Below are 10,774 nucleotides of genomic sequence, written 5' to 3' on the forward strand. Positions count from 1 at the left end.
AACTCGGCGTTCAGGAACAACGGAATCAGAGACATTTGACCCAGGTGGCCACCGTACGGGAAAAGGATGCTGCTAGGAAGGAGGGAGGTGGAGCTCTGTTTGGAGCAACACCATTGTTAAGGCTTGTTGCGTTCTTTTGTCTCTCGCTATTAGAATTGAATAAAACTCATTAAAAAGGACTCTACCTTGTTTTCTCTGCTCTTGCTGCAGCCGGGGGAGGAATAACTTTCCTGAAACCTTGACAAGTTTGGACCTAAGCTGAGGCGCTAATGCAGTCAACTCTCTAACCCCCTTTGCCCTCCAGATGTTGATGGACTACAACACCCAGTTTCTCATTGGCCTTCCTAGCTGGAGCTCATGGGAACTGGAGCCCAGCAGTATCTGAAAAGCACTTGCCTAGCGCAGACTGTCTTGGCTTATTTCCCAAGAGTTCGTATTAACACCCGACTCGCTCGTTTTGACTAAAATCCTCTTTCCCCCTCCGTTCATCTCATATTCATGCTCATTTACTGAATCCAACCCCTTCCTTCCTCCTTAAACTGTGTCTTGTTTTTTCCAGCTTGCTGTCTGTTCCTTCCCATATTCCCATGACATCATCCATCTCATTAGAAGCCGCAGAGGGACTGTAAGAGAACCTTGCTGGTGGCCTCGTGGCCCTGCTTAGGAATGCTTTGGTCCTGCTGCTCTGCCCTGCCGTCCAAAATGGTTTTGCTGCTTGGTCATTTTGTATTTGCAAAAAGCTGCCGGTCCGCACTGTCAGTTAGGGCTACCACCATAATAAGCCAGGTTACCATTTGCTTAGGTGCTTTCTTAATCACAGATGCAGATTGACAAGCTAATCAACTGAAGCTTGCAAAGACTCGAGAGGTTCAGGGCACCTTGTAAGAATCCAGGCGTGTGTCCCTGCGGCCTGTTCCCACCTCCTCAGGAGCAGGCGCAGTCGGTGGACCAGCTTAAACTTGGCAAAGACACTCCTGTTGTCCCATGACTGACACCCCGGCAAGCAGGAACGGTGCATTGTAAAAGCCCTATGTAATCATCTGCTAAAAGGCAGTCCCACATGTCTGCAAATGTGTACACGATCCATTTGGGGGCAAATAACGCTGACTTCCTCCTGCCTTTGAGTAGCATATACATCACGGATAAGATTGTACGGTTGTGGACTAAAGCCTGTGTTCCTTTCTTTTTAATTTCTGTACTTGAATAATGATGGCTGTGGGTAAGAAAATGAGTTTGCCTGAACCCTACTAACTGGATGTTTTACAATAAAAGTTTAACATGATATTCATTTCCAGCGCATGTTTATCTGGAAGTTAAGGCCAAGTGGGCTTATTTCCCTAAGAAGCCTATTTAGGATTGTATCCTTAGGCTTACCAGATTAGTTTATTTAAAATTATTTCAGCCATTTGAAACACTGCCCCTAATTGAGCGTATTTTTAAAAATGAATGTTTTAAAAAAGAGAGATGGTTGCAGGCACTATTTTTGAAGAGGCCTTTCCCTTTTTCTCCTATACTGAAGCAAAGGCCTCTTCAAGGAGATGCAACTAACTGACATGTCATACTCACAGAATGAATCCGTTGAGATCAGATTGCAGACATGGCAACGATAAATTCTAAGCTGCTCTCAGGTTTAAGGCTACACAGGATGTTGCATGTTGCCAGATCATTTGCCGGAGGAGAGATCCAGCTGTTACTGAATGTATTTCTGCCTGCTGCTGAGTGCATGTCATAGAGTGAATTACATGGACAAACTCTGAAATCAAGCCAAGTCCAAGTCTTCTCTGTTCTGACAGTAACAGGAAAACTTCACACATATTTTTTTTCAGGCCTTTGCAAGTTCTGTAGGTGGAACACATCCCAGACAAACTAGAGGCAAAGGGTGGCTACCATTTCCCTAACAGTCATTTGTTGCAGTGTGCATGCAACCCACTTGGCAGACTAGTCATTTATGGCATTTTGCCAAATGGTGAGGATAATTTTGCTCCTTCCTTTGCTGCTTCCACCAGATTTCCCTTTGATTTCTGAACCATTGCAGTAAAACTCTCCTTAACACTTGGCAGGATCGACTGTTCACCGAGTAGCAACTTGCTGATTTGTCTATAGCACGTAAGGTTTAGTGCAACTTGCATAAGCTGGAATGAGCCCAAGCAAAGCCACAGGCTCACAGCACCTTCTGCATGACTGGGGAAAAGACTAATGCAGAGTTTAGTTTCACTTTCCATGAATCCTGGTTTATCCCTACGTAAAACAAAACTGGATAAACAAACAGGATAAACATAACTGACCAGAGTTTTGTTTTAAATCACAATTTCTGGTTTGTATGTAGGGATAAAGCAGGATTCATGGAAAGCGATAAACCAGGACTCATGGAAAGAGGAGTAAAACTCTACAGAAACAAGTTGTGCAAGCAGAGTAGAGGGGGAAGCATACAAGCCTGAGGCTTTGCTTGTACAGTCGTACCTTGGAAGTCGAACGGAATCCGTTCTGGAAGTCCGTTTGACTTCCAAAATGTTTGAAAACAAAAGTGCAGCTTCTGATTGGCTGCAGGAACCTCCTGCAGCCAATCGGAAGCCCCATCAGACGTTCGGCTTCCAAACATAGTTCGCCATCCGGAACACACACTTCTGGGTTTGCGGCATTCAGGAGCCGAAACCGTTCAAGAACAAAGCTGTTTGAAAACCAAGGCACGACTGTACTCGTCCCAGTTCATGCATGTAGCACTAAACCACAGCTTAGCATTACAGTATAAGCGAACCAGTAAGTTGCTGCACGGTAAAAGATCATCTGTGGTCAACCAAAGTGACTGTTGAGAAACATGGAATCATATCCTCTCACAATTTTTATGTAAATTGTGTTGAGTCCCACCCAGCACATTGGATCTTCTTGCATTGTCCTCCGAGTCCACCCAAAATGTGAACAACATAATCGACTTGAATTCTGCTGTTTCGTGCTTTCCCCCCAGCCTTCTATGTATCTTGGCCAGATTCTCACTTTCCCAAGAAAGGAGTTTAGTTATTTTGCTTAACTTGTTTTGTTTTATTTCTCTCCTCTCTCATGTAGCTATTCTTGGCATGCATACCCTGATGAGTAACCAGCAATATTACGAAGCACTTGGAAGCACGACTATAGTCAACAAGGAAGGTTTGGATAGTAAGTAAGATTTGCAGCCGCATGATATATTCTGGACACCTGAGCCAATAGGTATAATGTTTCCGGTACTTGTTGAATGAATGCATATCCTTAAGGCGAATCATCACCAATGTATTTTCTTGGCTTTGTCCTTGAACGTTCTTCTCCGTGGTATTCTAGGAGGATTCGTTGTCTAGTGTTCCACTTCTAGGCTTTTTTTATGAGAGAGCAAATTCCTCTCTAAAGAATGGGTGGCCCAGGGATCATCAGGTCTGCTGGCTGGGAAGGACTTGTTATCACAAGAGGACCTTTAGGCCCTCCAGATGTTGCGGAACTACAACTCCCATCAGCCCCAGTGAGTATGTGAATGGTTGGGGATCATGGGAGTTGTAGCTCAGCAAAATCTGGTGGGCCAAAGTTTCCCCACACCTGCCCTTTCGGCAGGTCTACCGCTGAGTAAACATTCTCCTCTTTCCATTCAGGGAAGACCCATCTTCTGAGGAGGTTTTGGTTTTTCTTTCTTTGTTTGTTGCTTAGTTACATTTGTCTTTTAGGCGGTATAAAGGTGGCACCACCATTCAACAGTATTGGGGGGTATGGGACCCTGTTAGAATTCAAATTAGGGTGAAAATGCACAGGAAGAGGTACTGAGGTAAAGGTAAAGGGACCCCTGACCATTAGGTCCAGTCGTGGCCGACTCTGGGGTTGTGGTGCTCATCTCGCTTTATTGGCTGAGGGAGCCGGCGTACAGCTTCTGGGTCATGTGGCCAGCATGACTAAGCCGCTTCTGGCAAACCAGATCAGCTCATGGAAACACTGTTTACCTTTCTGCCGGAACAGTACCTATTTATCTACTTGCACTGGTGTGCTTTCGAACTGCTAGGTTGGCAGGAGCAGGGACCGAGCAATGGGAGCTCACCCCATTGCGGGGATTCAAACTGCCGACCTTCTGATCGGCAAGTCCTAGGCTCTGTGGTTTAACCCACAGCGCCACCCACATCCCTAAGAGATACTAAAGGAGGTACTAAATCTGGGTTGAGACTTGTGCTCCAGTGTAATGTAGGGCAGAGGTGGACCCAGCCAGCAGTCAGGAATGGCAGAAATTCTAGTACAGGCAGCAACATTGGGAGCGGCGCAGGATAGCCACCCCTGATTTAGGGGGAAAGTTGAAAGCTTTTCAGAAATACCTGCTTGTGCATAACCAAAGACAGAATCGAAAAACATTTCTCCCCAACTGCACTTAGTATGCTTTCGTGGTCATTTAGTGAGGCTTGTTGTGAGCACATTACACTGTTTGGTTATGTGCTAAAACTATCCCATGCCATTTCTGTGTAGATCCAATCTTTAAGCAGAGGCTTGACAACCATATGTCAGGAGTGCTCTGATGGTGTTTCCTGCTTGGCAGGGGGTTGGACTCGATGGCCCTTGTGGTCTATTCCAACTCTATGATTCTATGATTCAATATCAGAGAATCAGATTTCCTCTTTTATTCTCCAAATGAAATGAAAGCTGGTGAAACCAGTATGGTTACCAGGAATCAGAAGCTGCAGGGCTCAGATCTGGAGTCCTGAGACATGGGCACTAGCTTCTTTCTCACACTAGGGGAACTGGTTAGAGGAAGAGACATTGTAGGCCATTTCTTTGTTTATTTGTTATCCTTGTCACGCTACCCCTTCCCATGCAGGCATAATCAAGCCCACACAATATAAGCCAGTTCCTGATGAGCCCAATGCAACTGACGTAGAAGAAACCTTGCAAAGAGTGAAAAACAATGACCCAGACCTTGAAGAAGTTAATCTCAATAATATAAAGGTATGAATTCTTTCCATTCATCAAATAGCGGAATGAATGTAAGCTATGCAAGAGCATTATGGTAAAGGTAAAAAGGTAAAGGACCCCTGGTCAGTTAAGTCCAGTCAAAGGCGACTATGGGGTTGCGGCACTCATCTCGTTTTCAGGCCGAGGGACCGGTGTTTGTCCACAGACAGCTTTCCGGGTCATGTGGCCAGCATGTCTAAACCGCTTCTGGCGCAATGGGACACTGTGACGGAAACCAGAGTGTATAGAAACGCCGTTTACCTTCCCGCAGCAGCAGTACCTATTTATCTAATTGCACTGGCGTGCTCTTGAACTGCTAGGTTGGCAGGAACTGGGATAGAGCAATGGGAGCTCACTCCGTCGCAGGGATTTGAATAGGCTCAGTGGTTTAGACCACAGTGCCACCTGCAAGAGCATTACAGTGAAGCCTGTATAGGAGAAATACCCACAGATCATGTCACTGGCGTAGGCCTGGTCTACACAGACAGTAGAATGGACTGATCATGTTGTGTTTTCCTCAGTGTGTGTAGTTATGATGCCCCCCCCAACAAAATAGAACACACTGCCATTGACTGCTTGTTTGTCTTTTGAAGGACATTCCCATACCAACTTTAAAAGCCTATGCTGATGCTCTGAAGAACAACTCGTACGTGAAAAAGTTCAGCATAGTAGGAACCAGGAGCAATGACCCTGTCGCTTATGTAAGTATTAGGCAGATTATTTTCAGCTAATCTTCTCAGGGAAGTGTTTAATGGGACTGTCTCCTTTAAAGACAGCCTGCTGGATGAAGAAGTGTCAACATGCAAGTCCTGTGTCAAAGATCTCTTTCATAAACTGGAAATAAGGTTATGGCAGCAAGTGGAGTTAAGCACAAGGCCCTGGCCTTTTCGGGTCTGCAGTCATATATCGAAAAATTTCAGAAACTGTCCCAAGCACCACAGAATACCTGTTTCACTGGCCTGACAAGCTATTGCTTTGGTCTGATACAACAGCAGGAATCTTAAGTTCTTACAACAATAAAATAAGCTTTCTAGTTATTGATGATGATCTTATTACTTCTTTTGTTTATTATTCTTTATGGAAGGCATTGGCAGAAATGCTAAAAGTCAACGGTGTATTGAAGAGCTTAAATGTGGAATCAAATTTCATTTCTGGATCAGGAATTCTGGCACTCGCAGAAGCACTGCAGGACAACAGGACGCTAATCGAGCTCAAAATTGACAACCAGGTAACATAAAAATCCATGTCCGTTCTGTTATACAAGGAAGCACAAAATAAAAAGTTCTGCTTTATGCTCAGAAGAGGAACAGAAATGTTGCATGGGGAGAATTAAATAAGTGACACATATTTTGTAGATTGTATGCACAGGTGAGGGATGAGGCAAATTCATCCAGTGAAGGCAGGCCTAATGGCTGCATTTGCACTTAACGCTGAGCCAAAATAAGTGACACATCTTTTGTAGATTGTATGCACAGGTGAGGGATGAGGCAAATTCATCCAATGAAGACAGGCCTAATGGCTGCATTTGCACTTAACGCTGAGCCATGGTTTGTTTTAACCATGGTTGGTTCAACAAACCACGAGCCATCTCACATCTCGGCAAAGAAACCATGTTTTATTTCTCCTAAGCTTGGTTTGCTTTTCAGATGCTCTTGCTTCATGTCTTTGAAGCGTCTGGGTTGTATGACTGAGCAAACCATGGTTAAGCAAGGTTTTTGGCTTCAAATATGACCCCAAACCATGATTAGAACAAACCATGGTTTGTAAGCAAACAAGAAGCCATGGCTTCACATTCTGGTTTGTTGGCAGGAAACAAACCATGGTTAGTCTGGTAGGCTGAGTTCAAACATACCATTGTTAGGCTAAAGAATCACTTAGCAATAAATGCGAGTCACACCAATGTAAAACGAGAGCCCAGAATGACTCCCAGCTTTACAACTGAAATGACTTGCATGCATTTCATTCCAGTAACTGAAGCGCTGGCTCAGCGGTCTGTCTTGTGCCTTCTCTCATGCTTCACCAAAGCAGTTTACATATTGAATTATTACTGTTATAAAGTGCAGCCTGAGAGCATAGATCCATTCAGCCAGTTAAATGTTTATTATTTGTAGCCAGTGGCCGTTGCAGTATAAATCACAGAAAACAAACAAGGCAATCCATGAGTGAGTCAAAACATTTACCAATTTTCAGAACTGCAAATCATTAAAACTTAAAATTCTGTAATTCCACGAATCGTTTAGATTTTTTTCAAAAATCCTTTTGACCGTCAACCTTGTTTTGGGTAAAAGCAAGGAACCCATGACTTTCTTGCAGCTTGTGGATATAAGGGGGAAAGCATCACTATATCAACCAGCAATCACCTAATTTTGAAATCATCTGGCTGATCTTCCAAAAAGAATTTGCTAGGTGACATGTATAAATGGCAATACAGAATATAGCACACATTGTCTTCTGAACCACAAAGATAGCAATTGGTTGGCCTATTAAGGAAATTATTATTCAGTTTGAAATCTGAGCTGGGCCTAATTTCACTATGCTTGGGGTTCTCCATATATTCAAAGTCCATTTTGGCTGCATCAGCAAAAAATTCTTCACTGACCATCAGAAATGGTCAGAAACATCCCATAATAACATTACAAGGGAAATTGGGCAAGTTGACACCATTGTGCCCAGCCTTCTCTGTTCTGCAGGTCTAAAAAAAACATAGTTTTGCTCAGTGTTGTTCTGGTTTCACTAAGAGGTTTTCCCCCCAAGGATAGAATCATAGAACTGCAGGGCTGACCTGTCTGCTAAATGAATAAAAGCTTCTAACAAGGTGCCTACACATGAATATACTCACACAGTGAAAGTGTGATGGACTGTGAACTTTAATAGAAGCAGACTGGGGCAGCCTGCCTCAGTTGGCAGAACCCAAGGGGTGGAAAAGCAGTGGCAGCAGCTTCCGGGTTCTGGCGAGACCTCACAAGAGCCCAGTGAGATTGCCAGAACCTGGAAGCCACACCTGCTGAACCCCTGTAAGTGAGGTGAGGGGCAGGGGGAGGCATGTGTCTTGCAAAAAACAGCCCCTTCCCATTTTGCCTCAGGCAGAGAAATGGAGCTGAAGTAAGATCTAAAGTCAAGATCGAGTGGACGGGGAAGTTAAAGGTGAATGGGTTCCTGCTCTAACTCTTTTCCCTTTTCCTTTTTAAAATAAAGAGCCAGCCCCTAGGCAACAAGGTAGAAATGGAGATTGCGAGTATGTTAGAAAAGAACGAGTCCCTCTTGAAGTTTGGGTATCATTTCACTCAGCAAGGCCCCAGGCTTCGCGCATCCAATGCCATGATGAACAACAATGACCTTGGTGAGTTGCTTTCTCCAAGTGATGGGGCTCCATTTGTCTTATTTTCTTGGGTCTGTAAAAGCAGTTGAGCCCAGAGGTGGCACAAATTCCGGCCTCTGCCCCAGCCAATGCAGCGTTGATATATTGTCTCTTTAGCAGACAGAAGAGGTTGCTTTCCTCGTATCTGTAGCGGTACTAAAACACGTAATCCCAACACAATAGCAATCAACAAGTGCTGATCAAGAATTAATAATCAACCCCTCAGATGCCGTTGAATGCCTGGAAGTAAAGGAATATACCAACGTCAACACCGGGGAGTCCATATCTAAAATGGCCATCTCCCACATCGCCATCCTCCAGACTTCTCTGTGGGGGAGAGGGGAGCTCCAAATTCTGTTTGGCGCCCTCATTTCCCGTAGTTCCTGGTGCTTCAGTGCCATTTTTCTAACATTTTCCCCCCCCCCTTTCCTTTCTCATGGTTGATCCCAGCCAATTGGGGAACACATATCCTGAATAAACTGACTCCCTTGAAGCACTGCTGAATTATTTTGAAAGAGGGAGGGGGATGTTGCCAAAAGTATTGAAAAACACACCCTAAACATTGGGGTCAGCAGTGATTGTGGGTGATCAAACCTTTTTAAGCAGCTGCTGTGCAAAAGTTAGCTTGTCTATTGCAATATTTATTTTATATTGTGCTTCTGGTTGATGGTACCATTGGCTGAGTTGGTACAATTGCACAGATTAGTCCAACTTCACGTGGGACAAAGTTGTTACTAATCTAAGCTTTGTAGTCCAGTATTTGTGGGAAGAACAGTTGTCAGTTTGGCTGGGAACCGCTCAGAGTTTGCTTCCGTGGTGGCAGGAGCTGTGCAAAAGATATCTGACTCAGTTCTTATTTGCAGCTCGTATACATCGATGTGATGGCCTCTGGCATAACACCTCAGCCCCGGAACTGGAAGATGTATAAGTATAGATTCTTCCCTCACCCACTTTCCTCTTGGCAATCACTCTTTCTCGTTCGTGGGCTTCAACTCGCAGTGCCTTCCTGCGACTCCACTTGGATTTTACTGTCTCTTTTCAGCTTCTGTCATGGCTTTGCTATGGATATGTTTTATTCTTTAGAAATACCTTCATCTGCCCTGTTGCAGGGAGTGGGGTGTGGGGAGAGAGCCGCTCTTGCCTTCATTGTAACATGAATGTGACCTGTTCTTCTTCAACTTTTTCTTCTTCCCGGTCTTATTTATCAGAATGACTGAAAACTAACTCTTTTGGAAGCAAATACGTTTAAGAGGTAGAACATCAACAAAGGGTAGCCTGTGATTTCAAGGGGGGAAAACTTGTAGTGTGTGTGTTTTTAGAGGGATTCATTCATGAGGTGAGAGACGCTTATATCTTCATCTTTTTATATAAAGAAGCAGTAAACGTTCAAAGGATTGAATAAAGGTAAAGGGACCCCGGATCATTAGGTCCAGTCGTGGCCTAATGGTGGCTGGGGTTGCGGCACTCATCTCGCTTTATTGGCCGAGGGAGCCGGCATACAGCTTCTGGGTCATGTGGCCAGCATGACTAAGCCGCTTCTGGAGAACCGGAGCAGCGCATGGAAACGCCGTTTACCTTCCCGCTGGAGCAGTACCTATTTATCTACTTGCACTTTGACGTGCTTTTGAACTGCTAGGTTGGCAGGAGCAGGGAAAGAGCAATGGGAGCTCACCCCTTCGCGGGGATTCAAACCTCCAACCTTCTGATCGGCAAGTCCTAGGCTCTGTGGTTTAACCCACAGCGCCACCCGCATCCCTTACTGAATAAAGGTATGCCCATACAATTGATTAATGAATAAAGGTATGCCCATACAATTGCCGTTGGCACTCCCCACCTCAGGACAATGGGAAACATGCCCCCCAAAAGGACAAGAAACTCCACACAGACAAATGTCACCACAGATGAGTGTGCTTATACTAAGAGCTACCCATCTCAGCCACTAAGAAGCAGCTGTATGGCTGCTTCCCTTCTTTAGAGCACTTCTAGATTCAATTGAGCCAACATTTGCTGGGGACTGGATTGCTGGTGAACAGATTATGTTTTCAGGGGCCTTGAGAGTGATAGGAGGAGACATTACTGTCTACAGCTAGACTGATGACTGGGAGTGACCGCTGAGACCATATAACACCAGTCCTGAAAGACCTACATTGGCTCCCAGTATGTTTCTGGGCATGATTCAAAGTGTTGGTGCTGACCTTTAACGCCTTCAATGGCCTTAGCCCAGTATACCTGAAGGAGCATTTCCACCCCCATCATTGAGGTCCAGCTCCAAGGGTCTTCTGGCAGTTCCTTCAGTGCAAGAAGTGAGGATACTGGGAACCAGGCAGAGGGCCTTCTCGGTAGTGGTGCCTGCCCTTCCATCAGATGTCAAGGAAATAAACTGTCTGACTTTTAAAAGACATATGAAGACTGCCCTGTTTAGGGAAGCTCTTAATGTCCGATGCTTTATCAGTTTATTAGTATAATTAT

The 10,774-nt window shown here is 44.8% G+C and overlaps 1 protein-coding gene across 6 annotated transcripts in view; it reads left to right on the forward strand.

The window, feature by feature from the left end:
• The window catches only part of TMOD1 (tropomodulin 1), a 39,856-nt gene that overhangs the window by 26,353 nt on the left and 2,729 nt on the right, over positions 1-10,774 (forward strand). For 3 of the 6 annotated variants that reach the window (XM_083481927.1, XM_083481928.1, XM_083481929.1), the window contains exons 5-9: positions 3,061-3,150; positions 4,814-4,941; positions 5,541-5,648; positions 6,032-6,175; positions 8,143-8,287. In XM_083481927.1, coding sequence (XP_083338053.1) covers positions 3,061-3,150; positions 4,814-4,941; positions 5,541-5,648; positions 6,032-6,175; positions 8,143-8,287 — 615 coding nt within the window. Of the gene's footprint in view, positions 1-3,060; positions 3,151-4,813; positions 4,942-5,540; positions 5,649-6,031; positions 6,176-8,142; positions 8,288-9,168; positions 9,234-10,774 lie in introns of all 6 variants that reach the window. The other 3 variants (XM_083481931.1, XM_083481932.1, XM_083481930.1) reach the window with 2 other exon arrangements.

This window comes from Podarcis liolepis (assembly GCF_965112155.1).
Source record: "Podarcis liolepis genome assembly, chromosome: 17".
Lineage (NCBI taxonomy): Eukaryota > Metazoa > Chordata > Lepidosauria > Squamata > Lacertidae > Podarcis > Podarcis liolepis.